Raw genomic sequence first — 20,367 nt, forward strand, 5'->3', positions numbered from 1 at the left:
ATGTGATGAAAATAGCCGATTGCCTGTGGCCAGATGTGGTCCTGGCCATGTTAGCAACTGACCCTGAAGGCTGTCGTGACTGCAGGTGTTTGAATACCAAAGCCTGGCTGTAAAACTACTAAACTGACATGGATGTCATCAGCAGTAAACATCTAGCCTGCTCAAATTTAAAACAAATTTCCTCTCCTACTTTTTTCCCCACACGCATCAACAGAACGTGACTTCAGTTTGGTTTTGGGATCCTTTTACTGTCAGACTAAATCAACCAATAGAAACACAAAAAATCAATATATAGTCATTTTGCATGTTCTTCTACTGTAAACCAAGAGGGAAAAATCCAAAGTTTATTACTATTGCTCAGAGATTGGGAGGAGAACAGGTTATTGTTTTCAAGGAGTTATTGGAGTTTTACTTGGATCAAACTAGAAACAACGCTCAAAATAAAACCAAACTCCCACTTCCAGGCTGCTCTGTAAAGACTGAAACGGAAAAAAACGGCCTCTGAGGAGGTCAGGCCAGATTTGATTAGTCACCGCAATTTAATTCCACGCACCGCATCTGTATTTGCATTGTGTTTTTGGTGGCGGTGTTACATCCTCCCTCGTTTCAAAGCAGTAGAGGTATTGTTTGCGAATGGCAGCCTCATCGCTGTTTTCAGCCCTCAGAAGATGAATCGGCCAAATTCCACTTTCTTAACTCCAGGTGACGTGTGCTAGTATGCCGACTTTTGTTTTTCCAAACCGGGACTCTGCTGGGTTTGTGTTTCTGTAACAGTGTGCAAACAAATCTCTTGTTCAGTTGAGCACAATGCAATCAGACCACTTACTCATTAGCAAACAGTTTAGCCTAATTTAATCTGAAGTTATTTATATAGGTTGAGCTCTGCTATTTTCCATCTTCATTATTTTGAATCAACCTTTACCATCAAAGAAAATAACTACATTCACAAAGAGGTTGATTTTTTTAAATAATATTGTTGTCAACGGGTAAATTTATCTCCCACATTTTTTTAGTTTTCTAAATGCCATTTCTCTTGCCGAATGAAAGTGTTTGCCTCACATTTGCAGTGGACCTTAGAATAGCAGTGGTTTAGAGAAATAGTCCTAGCTAAAAACATACTTTTGTAATGTATTATGGGAAGGAGACCAAGTGTAAATTGAGTAATGGTGTATTTGAGGTAGTGTTTAACCGGAGACCGAATCACCCGGCAAACCGAGCCAGTAGATCATTTTCGTCTGGATGTGTTGGTGTTTAACTGGTGTAAACCTACTGGGAAATCTAGCTCCTTGTTCCTCCCCCGTTTTAATTTCTGTGAGTTGTGCAGACATGCCCTGGGACTGAACCATTCACAGGCATGAAATATGAGCGATGAAAAGGAAGTTACCTTGTGGAAGGGATGACTGGAATTCCATTTTTCCGCTTCATGTCAGTTCCATTTGTGGATTGTTTGTGGAAGGAGAGTCTTTTAAGTTTTTCTTGGACTGTTAGAAAAAGAAAAACACAATATAATACGAATTAATTTTCCGTAACACTGAGCCAACCAAGGTTATATATTTCTTCGTATTATTGAAGGATTAGATTTCATTGTTGTATGCCACGGCGCTTCCTGCTTTAATCAGCTTGGCAGCGCTTACAACGGTAGACTAGTAGAAGACTTAATTCTGATAGTAAATGTTTTATCAGCAAGAAAGAAGACCCGTGGTGTTGCTTTTATTATCCAGATGTTTATTCTCGTGGGGGTGAAATAGGTTCTGCTACAAGTGAAATTTCTTTCTATGCCCTCAAATTAAATTAAAGATTGAGAATTCAACTCCAGGCAGATAATAAATATGATATAAGCAAGCCTATTTGACTTGCTCACAAGATAGATAGAGGCAACCATTGATGTTTTGAAGTGTGGCAAAAGAGCATTATCCTGCGACTCTCTCATCTCTTGCCCGATTCTCTGCAATTCATTGGCACAATGCACTACACATGCGCCAGTTAGCTGAAGAAAGTCATGACCTATTCTTGGGACAATGAGTCCTCAGGGGATTTTATGTAAAAAGGGAGCCAGCAGTGTAGAAATATCTCCAGCTGATGAGAACATTGGAGTCAGTCTGGGAAGGAAGGGGAGATCCATAACACTGGTCTTGGATATGGTTAATTGGGTACCCTGCCCCGTGTGTGCTGGGGAGCTCGTTAATATTGAGGCACCCATCCATACTGCAAGAAGGGTATTTAATTAAGCTATTAAGATTCAATGGGATTATGGGGTTTTGTCATGGGATTCCACCTTTTTTTTCCATCATTTTTGTTTGTTTGTTTGTTTTGGAAGGGCAGTGAGCGGTCACCATGCCAACGTAATCCAAAATACATCACCTCGATTATAAGTACCTACAATCGGACAGCTCTGTTGACTTGGGGAAATTATTGCCTCTCTAGAATCACTTTATCCCTAATTGGGTCTGCTAATTACTCAATACGAAGCTACAGATTTGTGTTGTCTGACCGTTAACTAACTCCATAAAAATGTACTGCACTTAATGATGGTGTTCGCATATCCTGACAATTGCAAATGCACCACAAAATTGCAAAGCCCATTAGGCAGTCCAGTCTCTGCTCTTTAGCGATTCTTTAATTACAAAGTCTTCCCCACTTAGATGTAACGTGAAGTTTGAGAACAGAGCATCTCTACATTTGAAACACACTGAAAGATGTCAAGGTTTAAGAAGTGCTAGAGGACTGGTACGGTGCATTTGCAAATACTATGTTTCTTTAATTGCTTTATAATTTGCACACATACAGGCTAAGCATGTATTATACAATTTGATTTGCCTATGTGAATGTTGGTAGAAGAAACAAGACTGACACAAGAGTAAAGAGTAATACAGTCTGTAGCATTACATGTCTTCGGATGAGTTGCTGGGCAGTGAGAAGCTTTCTTAACTAACAGGAAACTATTGGAATAAACAGGTGTCCCCTTCCCCAGTGTTTGGAGTGGCGACTTTCAATGTTGTCTGAGAAGGCAGAGCGTGTCGACTTCCCACCTGCCTGAGATTGCTGGTGACGGAAATCTGAAGGAGAACGGCCATAACCCTGGCACAGCCACTGGCACATCAGTCTCAGCTCAGCAGTCAGATGGCATCTCTATTTATAAAAGAGAAATTGGGCTGAAATGTAAGGCAGACTTCTTTCTGCTGCAACGAAACCACAGGGGAAGAAGGCCGTGGGCTGGCTTAGATGCTTTTAAAACCGCAAACAGAATGTTTTAGCGCAGGAGCTCGACTACAGAAGCCAACCCATCCTGCCATCGCTCCTGTAATTCTAATGCTTACACGAGTCGACTGCAGCGCTTCTATGTATAGTACCGTATCTGATCTCGTCAAACAGACTTCTTTTACAGTTCCCTGACAGACTTGCAGGAATGGCTGAGAATAGATCAGCAATGCTTCCGAAATGACATTTATTTCATTGCTTCTGCCATATACCTAGGGTTCTGCGTGTTTTTCTTTTTAATCATTTATTTATTTTTTATTGAACACTGTACCATATCTCAACCTTACTCTACTATAAGTAAAGCCTCCTGACTAAACTGTAGGAAAATGGATCAGATTGAACAAGTGCTATTCTTTAATAAGTTCTTTTCAAAATGGCTCTGAATCGACCTGCAGTTGAAAGCATTTGAATAAGGAAAAGCACTTCCTCGACCACTTTGCTTAATGCTTAGTCAGGAACTCTTAGAGGAAGGCTTTCCTTATCCTAAAGAATACTAGAGTAACTTACTTATCCTAGAGTAAAATTTCTTATCCTAGAGTAACTTAGTTATCCTAGAGTAACTTAGTTATCCTAGAGTGTTCTACATTACCTTACTTATCCTAGAGTAACTGAGTAATGCTGATAATTGTATAGTGTGGAAAAATAAAAGTGTACAATTTATACAGTGTTAATACAAGCATCCCTTAAAGAATACATATTCTTATATCTGTTATGCTGTACATTACATTACTTAGAGTAGCCTCTTGGAGGTTAATGAATTAAAAGCTTAACTGTGCTCCTTAATTGGAAGAGAAATTGTATTGTAATATTTTTGGGATGAACGAATCCCAGTACTGTAACTTTATGCGGTTTTCATTCATGTGGCAGTGGATCGGATTGGCTGTTACAGATGATATATGTGCTGCTGCAAAAAGCCTGAAATGCCGCTGGGACTCACTTTTCCCTTTAGGACTCCGCTTCAAACCAAAAGCTCCAGATAGAAAGTGCAAGAGTGTATGTGAGAGAGAGAGTGAGTGTGAGAGGTGGAAAAGGGGGGACATGCAGGTAGCAGGCCCTGGGTCAGAACAGGGGCCTGGAGAATAAATTGTACCTTTTCAACAGCAATGCACCCGAGTTGCCATAGGGAGTCATGAACCCTAAATAAACCTTTCACACACACAGTGCCACAGGCAAAGAATGCCACTTGCCTTGTTAGGCGGCAGTTGCACATTCGCTCTCTCATATGGATGCGCAGTCACGGTAATGCATTTTATGTAATAGACTGCAGAGACCTGCAAACATTGTTTAACAGTCATTAGAGAAGTATTGTACTGAAGTTGCATTTTAGTGCTCGCCCTGTCTGTGCCTTTTTGTTTACCGCACGCCTTGCATGTGAATGATAGGTTTGTTGTGCATTGTCGTGTGTGTGTGTTACTATATCATGAATAATTTTCTGGAACGCTGAGTCCCTGCTAGTACTGAGAATTAAGGTATTGCGGAGAAGCAAGCTTAGTCTCCTGGGTGCCTCCCCCTCCCCGCACCCAATTAGCAAAGTAAATGCACAATAAGAACTTAAATAAGTGAACGCGGCAATTAATGGTGTGCATATGTCACAGGCGGTAATGACCCTGAGGAATACCCTGCACTCGTAAAGTGGTGTTATGTTTCAGTAACTCAATCGTTTTAATAAACCTCCCGGATTTCAGCTTTTTGTTTACTTTCACATAACTTTTACTTAACGCCTTGGTTATGCAGTGCATTATGGGTATGTCTGAATACGAATAGGAATCAACATTGTGTATGACTTTCATCCTGGGCCTTGAAAAACCTTCTTGACACAGGAGAAAGATGCATCAACCATTGGATTATGCTGTTTGCAATGTTCTCAGTGGTTTTAAAGACAATTGGGTTTTCCGTCTCGTAATCAGGTCCTTTCTTTAATTTTGCCACCTAGGATTCGCATCAGCTCCTCTCCAGTTTCCTCTTAATTGATCTAGAAGCGCCTCTCATGCTACACTCCATCTCCCTGACAGTTCGGTGACAGCCACCCCGAGTATCTCCATTAGTCGGCAAATTAATTGGTTTTACCTGAAAGGTCACATCAAACTAGCCAGCTAGAGAAGTTAACAAGGTCACATATTAAGCCTGGTAATTGGTTAAATGTTGAATTGCAGGCATATTTAGACTTGATTAGTGTTTATTCTGTCATGGTGATCATTCAGTGATGCAGGGATAACCCTTCCAAGGCTAGTTTTAGTTGGGTTGCTGGGCTGTACCAGAACTTTGATCCATTCAGTTGGCTTTGAGGGCAGTTGCTCAGCGCGGGAGCTTCATATTTCTTTACACTTTGTGCCCTCACTTGAAGCTTCTCCAGTCCAAATTATAATATCTATGCAGATAATTTCCCAGGCCGATTAACTGATTGAACTGTAGTGCTCAGCTGCTAGAAGCACATAGTTAATTCCTCCGGCGGGCTTCGGAGAGCAGCACAATCCAGATGAAGATTTACTAATATTGATGTTGAAAGGCCAGGTTAGGTAAATAATTGCAGCTGGTGGTTTTTGGCTATCAATAAAGCCAGCCTGTGAAAAGTCCATTACTGTCTTGAAATAAACACGCAGAGCTACTTTTAGCTTCCTCTGGCTTGCCACTGTACCAGCTTGGCTGTCCTTCCCTCAATAAATGAGGATAGATGAACGCTGTCGAGCCAGGCCAATGATAGGGGCTAATTTGATGTGATATAATTGATGAACTCTAAATTGTCCCACTTTCCCTCTCCCAGTAGGCAGCTTGGATCTTGAAATGTCAACATCCTTTGATTTACATTCGCTGTCACTTTGCTATTGAACACCTTAATGTGGCAGAAGGCTGGGATTAACCCTCCCCTGTATAACTCTCTATAGTGGTGTAATGACTTTGCTGCCCATAGGAAGAAAAGAAAAATGCAAAAAACATTCCACTCTGGTGTTTCCCAGTGTCAATACAGAGAGCGCAAGTGACTGTTAATGAACCTGCTTGTCTCAATTCAGATGCACAGTTTGATGCTTAGGGATACCTGGGTCTCATTGAGAGTTGAATAGACTGGCTTTTAAATAGGTTTTTTTTAATTAATTATCCTAGTTTCTGCGGTGAAATGTGTAAGATACTAGGATTACATCAAAAGGTTATTCAATTAGTACATACAAGTGTAAAATGTCAACGTTCCAGCTCATATTCCACATATTCATTCATATTATTTATGGGTAATGTCTATAATAATAATATTTGTATTATTAGTGCTTTGCTTCAAAATCTTTCCATTTGTTTCATCAAACTTAATTCACTGGTTATCATAGCGCTTGCTGAATGAATGGCTTTGGCTAGTGCAGGGTGTATTTCAGTGGTACACAATATGATGTGAATTTTGTAGTCTTCGTGAAAGATATGTTCTTCCTGTAACTTCTTACTAAACTACCTACTTATCCTAGAGTACCTACCTACGTTTATAGACTTTCAAAGAGCAAATGCTTTAATCAGGGTAAGGGCCAATCGAATGACCTGAATAACAAGCTCAGATTGGCGAAAATATACACAGTATACCTGTGTATATTTTCGCCAATCTGAGCTTGTTATTCAGGAGGCTCGGGGAGGAACACCGTGTAGCAGAAAGGATAACTGGGATTACGCCATCCAGTGGCCAGTGGTGTAAAAGCTACAGCCCTGTCATCACCGCACTAATCTAGGAAAAACACAATCGTCTTTGACAGATCTTTGTTAGGCCCACTGCACCAGAATAATGAAGGTAATGGAAAACTGCTCAGAATTGGGAGCTTCACTGTGAACATTCCTGCAACTACACACAAGATTGCGTGGGGAATGAGTGCAGCAACTCAGGACTTTATTATTTCTTTCAATTGCAATCAAGTGTCGTGTCCCCCCCCCCCATTTCTAACATCTTAATTCTTCATGCTTTAGCATTTGTAAAGTTCTCTCTGCTAGGGAGGGGGTTGAATTCTCAGCAGGACACAGCCCTCCTGCCAAGCGAGCATTTGGGACACATTTTCTGCATTTTCCTTTGTAGCTACCCAGTTAGATACTTGTAGGGCAGGGCTCTCTCCTGCTGCTTGTTTGAGTTTCCTGTGGTTGTCTCAGCATAAGCTCTCGCCTCTCCCAGGCTGTCTCTGGGATCAGCCCTAGTAAAGGCACAGTACTTGACCTGCCAATCTGATTGGGTGGTCATCTTACGAGAAGATTGGGATTCGTTGTGGTGTTGCTTCAGTGCAACACAGGCACTGTGAAATCCAGCTGAGGAGGTGGCTGTGTGAGACTCTGCAGGGACACACTTATGTTGAGCCCTTTTACCCTCACAGCCATTTTAACAGAAGTTTTTTTGATCAAGAATGAATTATAAAATGTTGAATTGCAGGCCGAACAATTGAGTGCCTCTGCGCTCCATCGGCCCTGTATTCTGATCTGACACCTGCTGTTTTATGTTGTCACATTAACTCCTATTCAACGGATCATAAAATATTGGCAATGTTTTTTAGTTGTTTTCGGTTTTGTTGTATCAAATGGTTGGACTTAAATGATGTACAACAAGCATTAGTATGCATAAATTCCTTTTTCATTTAGCATTGAAACCGTGCTCATAAATCCAGCAGCACAAACTTGGAAATGCATATAAAACGGCAAAACAATAAAATAATGCAGCATGTCTATAATCAATGCCACTCGTCCTTTGAGAAATCCAGGATTATACTCAGAAAGCAGGTCAGTATTAACAAAGAGGGGGGAAAAAAATCTAAATATAATGCAATATTTATTATAGTCCTGGCCCAATTCTCTTATACCATAGAATTCAACTTGGTATATTGTGTTGAAATTCATCTTGAGTATTGACAGGGATCCTCTTATTCAGGTAGTGCAAAATTGAAGGCCTTTTAAATATTTAATGTGAAAATGGTTAACAATTGTATCCTAGAAGCGGAGCGTTATCTGTACTGTCGGGTTTAATAAGAAGATAATAAATGACTAATTCAATTAATATTGATTGTAATTATTCCGGCTGAATCCATTAAAATACAATTTAAAGGGCCCTTTTGTTTGCTGTCGTGGAAAGGCATGACACGCCGATTGTCAGTTCCAGACGTGGCTGTGCTGTGATCTGCAGGCTGACCTGTGAAGGACAAAATTGTGTCATAGTACAGTGTGATGTCTTCTAACTCTGAAGGAAGGTTTCCTATAAATCGAGAGCATTCATTAAACTGGGATGGCTACCAGAGAGCAGGACACAGTCTGGACATGTTTCATTTTCTTTTTTCTTTTTAGGGGTTGGGCGGGGGGGAATATCCCCTTCACCACGGAGAAAAGATCACTCATATATCTGGGTTTATCATTCATAAAATGTTTAAGACCTAAAGAGCAATCCCTGCTACTTATTTCCTTCATTTAATAGTCTATTTTATTTTATAGTTTTTTCAAAATTACTATTTCCAGTGTTTATAGACATCTGGGAATTGTTTTTGCAACTTGTCTGTCTTTCAAAACAGTCCCATTCAACTCTATGCAAGAGGCTAGTAGCCCTAATCTGACACTAAATAGAATAAATGCACAGTATTTTTTACTGACTGGTAGCTAATTTTACACAAAATAACACGCATCTCTATTGAATTACTCTACAACAGGAGAAATACAAGTTTGTTTTTGTTTTGTTTCCAAATTTTTAAAACAGTTAAAGCCTACAGTGAGGGAAAAAAGTATTTGATCCCCTGCTGATTTTGTACGTTTGCCCACTGACAAAGAAATGATCAGTCTATAATTTTAATGGTAGGTGTATTTTAACAGTGAGAGACAGAATAACAACAAAAAAATCCAGAAAAACGCATTTCAAAAAAGTTATAAATTGATTTGCATGTTAAAGAGGGAAATAAGTATTTGACCCCTTCGACTTAGTACTTGGTGGCAAAACCCTTGCTGGCAATCACAGAGGTCAGACGTTTCTTGGAGTTGGCCACCAGGTTTGCACACATCTCAGGAGGGATTTTGTGCCACTCCTCTTTGCAGATCCTCTCCAAGTCATTAAGGTTTCGAGGCTGACGTTTGGCAACTCGAACCTTCAGCTCCCTCCACAGATTTTCTATGGGATTAAGGTCTGGAGACTGGCTAGGCCACTCCAGGACCTTAATGTGCTTCTTCTTGAGCCACTCCTTTGTTGCCTTGGCTGTGTGTTATGGGTCATTGTCATGCTGGAATACCCATCCACGACCCATTTTCAATGCCCTGGCTGAGGGAAGGAGGTTCTCACCCAAGATTTGACGGTACATGGTCCCGTCCATCGTCCCTTTGATGCGGTGCTGTTGTCCTGTCCCCTTAGCAGAAAAACACCCCCAAAGCATAATGTTTCCACCTCCATGTTTGACAGTGGGGATGGTGTTCTTGGGGTCATTCCTCCTCCTCCAAACACGGCGAGTTGAGTTGATGCCAAAGAGCTCGATTTTGGTCTCATCTGACCACAACACTTTCACCCAGTTCTCCTCTGAATCATTCAGATGTTCATTGGCAAACTTCAGACAGGCCTGTACATGTGCTTTCTTGAGCAGGGGGACCTTGCGGGCGCTGCAGGATTTCAGTCCTAGGCGTAGTGTGTTACCAATTGTTTTCTTGGTGACTATGGTCCCAGCTGCCTTGAGATCATTAACAAGATCCTCCCGTGTAGTTCTGGGCTGATTCCTCACCGTTCTCATGATCATTGAAACTCCACGAGGTGAGATCTTGCATGGAGCCCCAGACCGAGGGAGACTGACAGATATTTTGTGTTTCTTCCATTTGCGAATAATCGCACCAACTGTTGTCACCTTCTCACCAAGCTGCTTGGCGATGGTCTTGTAGCCCATTCCAGCCTTGTGTAGGTCTACAATCTTGTCCCTGACATCCTTGGACAGCTCTTTGGTCTTGGCCATGGTGAGAGTTTGGAATCTGATTGATTGATTGCTTCTGTGGACAGGTGTCTTTTATACAGGTAACGATCTGAGATTAGGAGCACTCCCTTTAAGAGAGTGCTCCTAATCTCAGCTCGTTAACTGTATAAAAGACACCTGGGAGCCAGAAATCTTGCTGATTGATAGGGGATCAAATACTTATTTCCCTCATTAACATGCAAATCAATTTATAACTTTTTTGAACTGCGTTTTTCTGGATATTTTTGTTGTTATTCTGTCTCTCACAGTTCAAATACACCTACCATTAAAATTATAGACTGATCATTTCTTTGTCAGTGGGTAAACGTACAAAATCAGCAGGGGATCAAATACTTTTTTCCCTCACTGTATGTCCACATTTCTACAGATTGCAAACTCAGATAGAATTAACCATGGCTTTGGGAAGTCACTGCATTAAGATATTGATTTCCCCCTGGCGGTATGAACTCAACATTCAAGTCAATTAAAAGCCCGACTGGCCAGAATGCAATAGCTGGTCACATTGCAGTGCCGATGCTCAGCTTTCACAGAGATCTTTGAACATCTATATGTGAATATGAGACCATGTTAGAAAGCTTTCATTATGTTTTTCAAATCAGAACTGAAATAGAAAAGCACATCAATTCACTGACTGCCTTAACAATCCAGTGTTTTGTTGATTTTGGTGTCTTTTTCAGTGTATATTTTATATTCAGAATCATCATCCTTATATATCATCATCAGCCTCTATTGATCCACTGCTGCTTGAAGGCCTCCCCAAGACATTTCACTTGCTTCGATCTGCAGCTTCCCTTTTCCATGTTACGCCTGCAAAGTTCATTTCATCTACCCATCTTTTTTTGTGTTTTTCTTCCAAGTCTTTTTCCATCTCTTGTTATGCATTCAATAGCTTCCTTTGTCCATCTTTGATCTGTTCTTCTTGCACTGTCTGGCCCATTGCTGTTGAAACATTTTCGCTCTTTCAATAGTGTCACATATTTTGTTTTGTTCTCGGATCTCTTGTTATTTTAAGTATACATCTTCCATGCTTCTTTGTGTAGTGTCTTGGAGGAGTTGTATTATCATGGCATTGCTGTAGGTTTTGATTTTTTAGAGCCCAGTTGACTGAGTTTGTATATATTGAATCAAATGCTTTCTCATAGACATAAAGTACTGGTGTAGAGGAAGCTCATATTCTCTGCATCTTTCCAATCCTCCTTGTACAACTTGTATATGACCCATTGTGTTATATCCACTTCTGGATCCTGCTTGCTCTCTTGGTTGAGTGGTGTCTCGAAAGCGAGAAGTTTAATTGTGTAGCTGTCAAATCGCATACTATTTATATATATTTATGAGGGGGATGTGTTTTCACAACTACACTATTCTCACAATTACCTGATGTGATTAAAGGTCACTGAAAACGTTTTGGTTTTGTGTAGTTGTTGTTTTGGATCCCATCTGCTATTCCAATGAACTGCTGTGGTGTTTTTTTGTCTGGTATTGTTCTAGCAGCCAGAAGTCAAAGTTCCAGAATTTAGCAATATTTAGCAATATTTTGTGTTTGCTGTCAATATTAACCCTAGCATGGCTGTTCCCATTTCACCGAGTTTCCTCAACTGAAGAGAGGAGTCGGGCTGCAGCCAGTTGTACCTATGGGGAATTTTCAGGAGCTCTTGGGAGAACTGTGAATGTGTATTTGTCAAAAACATACTTAAATGTGTCAAGATTAGCTGCTAGCACATTAAAGGGAGAAATTAGCTGCATTAGACCCAGCTAAAGTCATTTAGGCAGAGCATTGCACAGCATGGTACGTTATTGAATCTCTGCTTCATATTGATTCCAGACACACGATTGTATAAACGTATAAGCACGCTCACAAAAGTGTATTTTACAAAAATTGTTCTGTAGGGATGAAAATTGTGGGACAAAGGGGGCAAAAAAGCTTAAATTGATTGGTGTTTTATATTGGCAAGGGCTTTCCAGTCATATATACAGACAGGCACTCCTCTTGTAATCGGTAGCTTTACTGCTGTGCCGAAACAGCTTCATCATAAAACTGCACGTTAACTAGAAAGATAACACTTCCTGTGTGTTTAAAGGACTAAAGGGGGGTGTCCTTGACTTTGACCCTGCCCTTAATGTCCATGTAGAATCTTTTAAAGTGGATTTATTTATATACTTGAGGGATGCGAGGCCTACAAAGCTGACCTCCTCCTGAGTTTAAATTGTCCACTGCTGTGAAGAGGGAGAGGATCGAAATACACGGGGAAACAACTTTTCCTTGTGGATCCCTCTCCTCACATTGCTTCAGTCCGATGCGCCAAATACCGGGAAGCTGTGGCCTTCAAAGCCCTCCTTTGAATGAATCGACAGGGCTGCTGCTGTTCAGATAACGGAGGCAGTAATAACAGCATCGCTAGGCCTTGCCTTTCTGATGGCTTGAAGGCATGCTGATTTTGAAGCAAGGTGAAAAATATTGGAATATATGGCATCAATTAAATTATTCCACTTCACTAAATATTATTGGGTGCTATAAGGCTTCCTGTAATCGATACTGGAATCATTTGTTCTGGATGGTGTCTCTCTCCAGTTTCAGACTGACTAGGCATTGACCTTTCCAATGGGCACCTTTCCCGGTTTGTTTTGTTTTATTGGTAGCTCCTGCGTGTGTTGTTCAGCTGCCTCCATATGGCAAACGCATGGGGAAGTTATGAACCACGCAAGGGCTTTGCTTTCAAGGTTTTTTTTTATTTCAAAATTATATATGAATAAATAACATTGTAAACGGGCCATACATGAGTGAAGCCTGAGCAGACCCCGTGACTCGAGCAAGCCTCCCATAATGCTCCAGGCCATCGGTTTTGGTCCTGTATGATTGTGCAGCATCTATTTTAACAGCAGTGTTCTCTGTTGAACTGACGTTTGTCAGTTTGTTAATCTGGAGCACAATGGAGTTTAGCAGTGGACCATTTTCCTAAACAGCCTTTGGCAGCTATAAAGACGTGACTGCTTATACTACTCTCAGTGCCTTTGACTTCTGATAGAACTCAAATGAGGCACAGATGACAGTTTCATCTCAATAAATTGATGCTTTAGATAACTAAAATGAAGAAATCTACATCAGCAGTGTTGAGTCCCCTAATTGGACAGGTTGAGACAGTGGGTCTTGAGCTTGGCAGGAGTATTTGCCTTAACTGTGGCCAAGGGAACCGACTGAGAAGAAACAGGGGCCGATGCATCTTTTTCACAGTGCAAGAACTGTAATGCTCAGGGAGGCGTGCTAAAACTCGCCGTTTAATGGAAATAATTAGATTTTATTTCCGTCTTGAAATGGAGTTATTCACCTGTAAACGGGGGGCCATCTTTTAAGGAACCTGAAATATGTCACGTAGCCCCGGCTGGGCTCGGAGAGCGGCCAACGACTGTGCCGCGCGGCAGACGAATGGCAATAGCAAACTGTCATTGCGTTACCCATGCCGAAGTTGTTTACAGCACTTAGAAATTAATTAACCATTTTATGATGTGCTTACAGGCAGGGGATCTATATCATGTTGTCCTTCTGGTGCTACGAAGGGCTGCTGAAGTGGTGGAAGGGGGCATAAAACAAAGCTGCTAAAATGGGGTTGTAACCAGCGATGCTTCACTGAAAAACGCAAAGGAGAAAAAAAAAACAAATGTAGTATTGATGCTTTTTTATTGTTGGTACTAATATGCACAACATCAAATGCACAACATTAGAGTATTTCTCTGGGAATACGGTTTTGTTTTTTAAATGCATACTGTAAAATTCACAAGGAGTCTTATGTGCTGTTATTAAAATTACAAATTATGCAAGCAGAAAAATGAAAACAAAACCTGTCAGGATATACTTTAAAAACATTTAAAATAATGTCTGTGACTTTAGAATGCAGTTCAATCCTAGATACAAACAAAATAATGTGTTGTATATCACGGTGTCGCCAATTTGGTTCTTAAGGACAAAACAGAAACTCTTAGTCACCCAGGCAGGCTCAGTTAATCACACTCTCATTGTCCACAGAGAGAAAGAAACCTTTGGGACCCAAAATGGGATTGAAGATCTTAATGTGGAATCATTAGCGCATTACAACCTACACTCTGAAGAAAGCATTTTTATTAATACTGTAAAAGCATTAGGGAACAAAAGCAAGCACTGCATTTAAAGGTCATTTTGTGTGTTTTCTGACGCAAGAGCCTGATCTGCCTTCAGGTTTTTATGATCTTAACACGGCCCTCTCCCGATCAGTGCTAAATGAGGTTCAGGCCGTTTGCACAGACATTAGAGTTCATCTGTCCGTCACTGTCTTCCTCCCTGCCGTCCAATTTAATGCGGACGAGGGCCCTCAGCTCTTCTCATGCGAGGGTGCGAGGAGCATATGATCATAAACAACTGTGCTGAGTGACACGGCTTTGTGTGACAATAGCATTCTGCACTGAAATTTCCTCATTAATTAAGTTTTCTTTTTTCTCTCCCCTCCCCTGAACAGCAACTCATGAGAGAGAGGCAGCAGATGGCCAGCCGTCCTTTTGCTTCTGTTGACGTGGCGCTCGAAGTAGGAGGCGAACAAACAGACCTTCTTCAGGGGCCACTAGAGGTGGGTACTGACACGCCAAAACACATTGCTGCCATTTGCATATTTATATAACAGCCCTCATTTGCATGTGCCACCGAAAGCAGGCAATGTTTTTTTTTTTTCTTTCTTTCTTGTTGTTGTTTTTTTTTTTTTTTTTCTAATACCTGCAGCTGACAAGGCCTGAGTACATGTGTTGTGCTGTTCGATAGCTGCGATGTTTAATTGTACGACAAGTGCAGTAGAGAGTCACTTCAGAATCCATTAGTTTAAACCGTAGGGGCACTCAGCTTGCCGTATGGCCTTTTTTTTTTTTTTTTTTTAAAGCACTGACGGAGACAGCGGCATTTTAAATCCGGGTATGACAGCAGAGGAGCAAGCACTCATTCCTTTGCCCTTCCTAGCACATGACACCCTCCCGCTGCTTGTATTAAATGCACATCTCAATGTCTTGGTCTTCCTTTTTTACTCCCGCTCTCTTTTTTGTATGCATAATTGTATAAATCAATAACAGACTGTTTTTATAAAATGCGTGTTTTTGAACTGCAGGTGTGTCCCATGCTTGAGCAAAGGACACACGTCTCTCTGAAATCCTGCTGTGCACCTGCTTTCTCCATTTCGTTCCTTTCTCACAGCTGAGGTTTTCTCCCTCGCTGACAATCCGATCGGGAGGAGTTTGAGAAATGGCAGTTTATGAGCTCTCTGTCCTTCATAATTCACACACTGACTGTTCGTTCTTGCAGCTACGCTCGCTCACCCTCAATATCCTCAGAAATGTGGAAAAAGTGGAACGTGACTTCTTAATATGAATGGAGGCAGGATGGATAGACAGTGGTTTAGTGTGACAAACTGCACATCTGCTTTGACTCTACGAGGAGCACATTGTCAATCTAGATCTTGGCATTCCACAAAACCAAAAAAGCAACGTGTTAAAAAGTCTTCTTCCTGCCTAACTTTATGCCATCACATGCGTGCAGACAATGTGATCAAGCTTTTCCATATGGTAGAGCATTCTATTCTAACATTCATATGGTAGATATTCAGTATCTTATTTGAGACTTGGGGAGAGTTTTCATCATGTAAATCTTTCGATGCCACTGATGCCTGTTCTAATACTCAATAAATAAGACTTTAATCGGAGTCATTCCAGAGAAATTGTCTCTCTTTATCTAACGTTGTGCTGTAAGTAGTAACACATACTGCACTGTCCTACTATGCATGTTTTGTGTGATACCTCCCACAGGAAAACAATAATAAAATCCTCCTTTTCCGCAGAGAACACAATGGTTTTATGTGGAAAAGGAGGATTTTATTCTTGTTTTCTTGGCTGAAATTATTATTAAATTAATGGAACATTTACTACTTGTTTATGTACAACAGATGAAAGCCATACACTTTTGAGGAGCTCATTAATTTGGAAGGCAGCGCATTTTATAAATTCTGAATCGTAGCCATTATTTTAGAAGACGTTTCAATTTAGTAAATCGCGTTTTTAACACTTTGATGTCTGCGGCAGTTCTTGGAAAAGGGAAACGGGTAAAACAGTGCTTTTGCCTACGTACTTTACTGCTCTATACAAGATGTCTGACTTAAATCTATTCATGTTTCTGTCACTTTAAACCACAGTTAATGAGATTTGCTTTTATTATTTTTACCATCCGGAATCTTGCTGATGCCTTGAATTTTCTCCCCTTTTTCTTAAATGCCTTTCATTGCTGACTTTCCCTGTGGGATAAATGCTCCCTTGTTGATCAGCCCTGGACTCTCATGTGCGTTCGCTGCTCTTGGCGTGGGCCTGGGGCTTTACCGAGTGGTTCAGTGATTTACACGTCTACACATCACTCGACTATGCACAGCAGCTTCGGCAAGGATCTTAAACCTGAATAACCAACTCTGAGGGACAAACTACCTTTGCAGTAGAACATTAAATATTCTGTCTAATTTATATGCACCCTTTTGAAACATAATGTCAATGTAGAAGCGAGCATGTCTAGGTGTGAAGAGCCATTATCGAATATTGTTTCTATGAAATGCATTATGGGATACCCTGTACTTCTGCCTCTCTACATAGCATAGAAAAGACCCTCATGTCCCTGATTGTGACTGAAAAAGGACAGTTTCAGAAGTTATTCTTTTGTACTGTTTCTAAATGAAAGCGGTGTTCCATCTCTCTAGTTGTCGTGCCCGTTTGTTGATTTTGTCCATGGAATCAGTTTGTTTTTTCGGAGTAACAGCTGAAGGTGAAAAACGGTACAGTGCAACGGTTTCTTTTCATAAAGGTTAATTAAGCAACATCTGCTGTTGCTTCACAAAGACTATTTAGCATAATTGTATAATAAACGACGGAGGATTGGTTGAGCTGCGATTCCCAAAGTTGGGCGAATAGAGTCATCGCTGTATTTCATGCATGGTTTGGACAATGAGCCCGAGTTTTGGTCCAATGGTTTAAATTTGCCGCTTCAGCTGAATTGATTATTTGCGTTGTAGTTTCAGGTGGTGCTTTCACACCTTGTTGTAGAGGTTCATTTACTTACACAGGTTACTTAAATTAAACCAATTTCAATAGTGTGATGAAGTATGTAAAACTGTATTAGGGTGCCTCACTAACAATTAAGGGTGTACAGCGAAGGCACTGTGGTGCAGTGACCCTGAAGCCCTGTTCCCATGTGTTTTGACCTTATATGTGACAGGGTGTCCACTTCACTGACCTCGACTGGCCTCTAGTGAGAGCCTCAATTACCCGCCTACAGTCTTTGTGTTCCTCACAGTGGGACGCCTTTGACTTCGTAAGTCAGCGGACAGATACGGGATCTGAATGTAGTCTTAAACAGCGCTATTTTTGTGTGCCATTCATGGGGGGAACAGAGAGATCCTGTAACTTAAAACTAGCTGTAGGATGGAGGGGCAGGCATGGCCTGAACAAATTGAGAGCATGGAATGTAAAGTTTGGATCAATCAGGTATTTGCTCTCACTTTTGTGGGTGTTTGGGTTTAGGGTAAGGGAATCTGCCTCGGTTTCCACTGTACTTCCTGCCCTTAACAGCCTTGTATACATCAACACAGGCGTGCAAGCTGTAATCGACTGATAGCAGAGGCTTAATTGAACTGCATGGAGAATATGTAGAGGATGAGTTGTTGTTTTGGTAATGGGGTCGGAGCCTGATTTACATTTAAAGAAACAAAACAAAAAAAATACTTATTTTATTCCCCCACAAGGGCACTTTTTAGTAACAGATTTGGACACTAAGAGGACTTTTCTACAGTGTTCGTTTTGGTAATTGACTTTAAAATGAAGTACAGTAGGAAGTAGGGAGTTAAATGTTAATATTTTATATCGAAAAACAACAGGCACTTGCCATTGGTTATGATAACCTTTTATGTTTGTTGTTATGACAAAATATGATAACTTCCATATAGTTCAAGTGATTATGATTGAGGACCCTCAAGGAATACATATTATCCACTGCATCAGACAGTACAACCCAAAAGAGCATTGACTCAGAACTTGACCTTTTATTGTGATAGGCAGCTAGCTGTCAGTTCCAATAGTGCCGCAGTTCATCCCTGCTCTTTTACAGATACTTTCATAAGAAAGAAAGGTTGTGATATCAGCAAGAGCTCAGAGATTGTAATCCTGCTTTAGTAAGGGTTGGCTTTATTATTATTCAGGTGGTGGTTCCTTTGATTTAAATTTCTGTCCAAACAGTATCTTAAATTGATAGAAATAAGTGTTCTCTTATAAAAAAAAAAATCTAATCTCATTAGAATGATTAATATCATTAATCATAACATACTTTGTTGCACAGCTTTCATAATATGGTCTAGAAATGTGTACTTGTGTTCATGGGCAGGTTTTAATTCATTTACTCCTTTAATTATGTGCTACAGTGTGTACATGTGGTTGCTTCCGATATGTCTTCATACCTTACAGCCCTGTCCATACGCTCACCACTGGAGATTAAAACTTGCCCGTGAACATGACAAGTAGGATATTGAAGTATTAATATACAAGACTGTATATTAAACAGCTGGAAACTGTGCATCCTTACTGGAAATCATCTAGTCAGCACATATTTGCAAAACCAAGTGCTTGCATTAATACCTAATAAAGTCCCATATACAGTACATAATTTTGGAGTGAAAAGCTTTGAAATACTTCTCCCTGCTTGAACAAATTGAGTTTGTGTTTCTCATTTGTGTGTATTTGGTGTATACACATTTACACACACTGTATCTAATTGTTCTGTGTGACTAAATGTTACCTTGCCACAGTGGTTATGAATGCTTAATAGAATCGTTTTTTTCAAATGTCAGCCCAACGTAACCGCTTTCAGAAACTCTTTATTTTCCTCCTGTGCGTTAGTGCAGGATAGGAGAGGCTTTGATTACACTGGGAATGCCAGCGTGTGATAGCACAGCCAGATGGAGGGGACAACCGCAGGGTATAGATTTTGGTTCAATTTCTTTGAAACCTTAAAAAAAGGAAAAAAGAAGTCTTGTTCAGGAATAGCTCGCTGCCCCCAGCATAACCTCAAATGTCTGTTAAATAACATTGCATAGAGGAACGCAAATGTGCAATCATTGCTCTAATTCAGTAATGGCTGAAATACCCACAGATCGTCTGTAATGGAGGAACGGAAAAGATTAGCACTAAAACAGATGTGCTTTGGTGATACGTAACTGTATTGACAGGCAGGCACAGCATGGTATATGCTTTTCTGATGAAGGTGTCATCTTCTAGATGCCAAGCTCAGATTCCAGTTGCTTTGTTGACATTGAAAATCCCAAGGCACTTGTCTTTGCCGATGATAGCTTAAAACCCCAAAGTCATTGTCACCATTTTCTCAATAAGTTTCTATCATGCAGCTTCGGAGACAGGGTTGCATATTGTCTAGTGTGAGCCAGACAGGCCCTATCAAAGAGGCTGCCCTGTGATAATGCCCTCAAAGAAGATGGAGAGAAAAAAAAACACATAACAGAAAAAGCACAACCTCGAATCTGGAGTTGTAAAGTAGAATCTGAAAGTTAGTTTAATGTATTCCGTAACTCTGTCTAAGGGACTTTGTTCATGACTATCGTAGCGCTGTCACAGTTGATAAAAAGTCATTCCACGTGCTTTTTCCCAAGACCTTGCGCCTATCTGTGTCATCCAGCTGTCAGTGCGAGACTGATGAGGTCTCAAACAGCTTATTGTCAGTTCCTGGTCTCTGGTGGTTATGCCACTAAAGCTCTTTAATTTGGCTTGAATATTGAACCCAGCTGGAGCAAATAACGGTGGCTATTGTTTCGCGGAGGGATGCAGAGCTCAATTATTCTGAAATGATTTAAAGGGCCACCAGATGACCTTGCTTGGCTGTCTGTGGTGCCTCTGCGATCGTCAGGGCTGTTGGAGAGGAACGGATGGCTGAAAAGAGGGAGAGGGGATCAGGCGGCTGCTCTTCAAAGGAGCTTAGAAGTACAAGACGTGATTAAGGCTGGTCCATTCATTAAGGTGAAGGTGGGTTCCTGCAAAAAAAAAATGTAATGGCTGGATGAATTTCTGCGATCAATAAACTTCACTACCAGCGCCAAAATGATGGGACAAATCGCCTGGCTTTGCTCTGGAG

General features: G+C 40.8%; 1 protein-coding gene across 2 annotated transcripts in view; it reads left to right on the forward strand.

Annotated features, from left to right (window-relative positions):
* atrnl1b (attractin-like 1b) overlaps positions 1-20,367 on the forward strand; it is a 300,343-nt gene that overhangs the window by 234,481 nt on the left and 45,495 nt on the right. For both annotated transcript variants that reach the window (XM_066693672.1, XM_066693673.1), the window contains exon 28: positions 14,678-14,785. In XM_066693672.1, coding sequence (XP_066549769.1) covers positions 14,678-14,785 — 108 coding nt within the window. The remainder of the gene's footprint in view (positions 1-14,677; positions 14,786-20,367) is intronic.

The sequence above is a fragment of the Amia ocellicauda genome, chromosome 20, assembly GCF_036373705.1.
Source record: "Amia ocellicauda isolate fAmiCal2 chromosome 20, fAmiCal2.hap1, whole genome shotgun sequence".
Taxonomy (NCBI): Eukaryota; Metazoa; Chordata; class Actinopteri; order Amiiformes; family Amiidae; genus Amia; species Amia ocellicauda.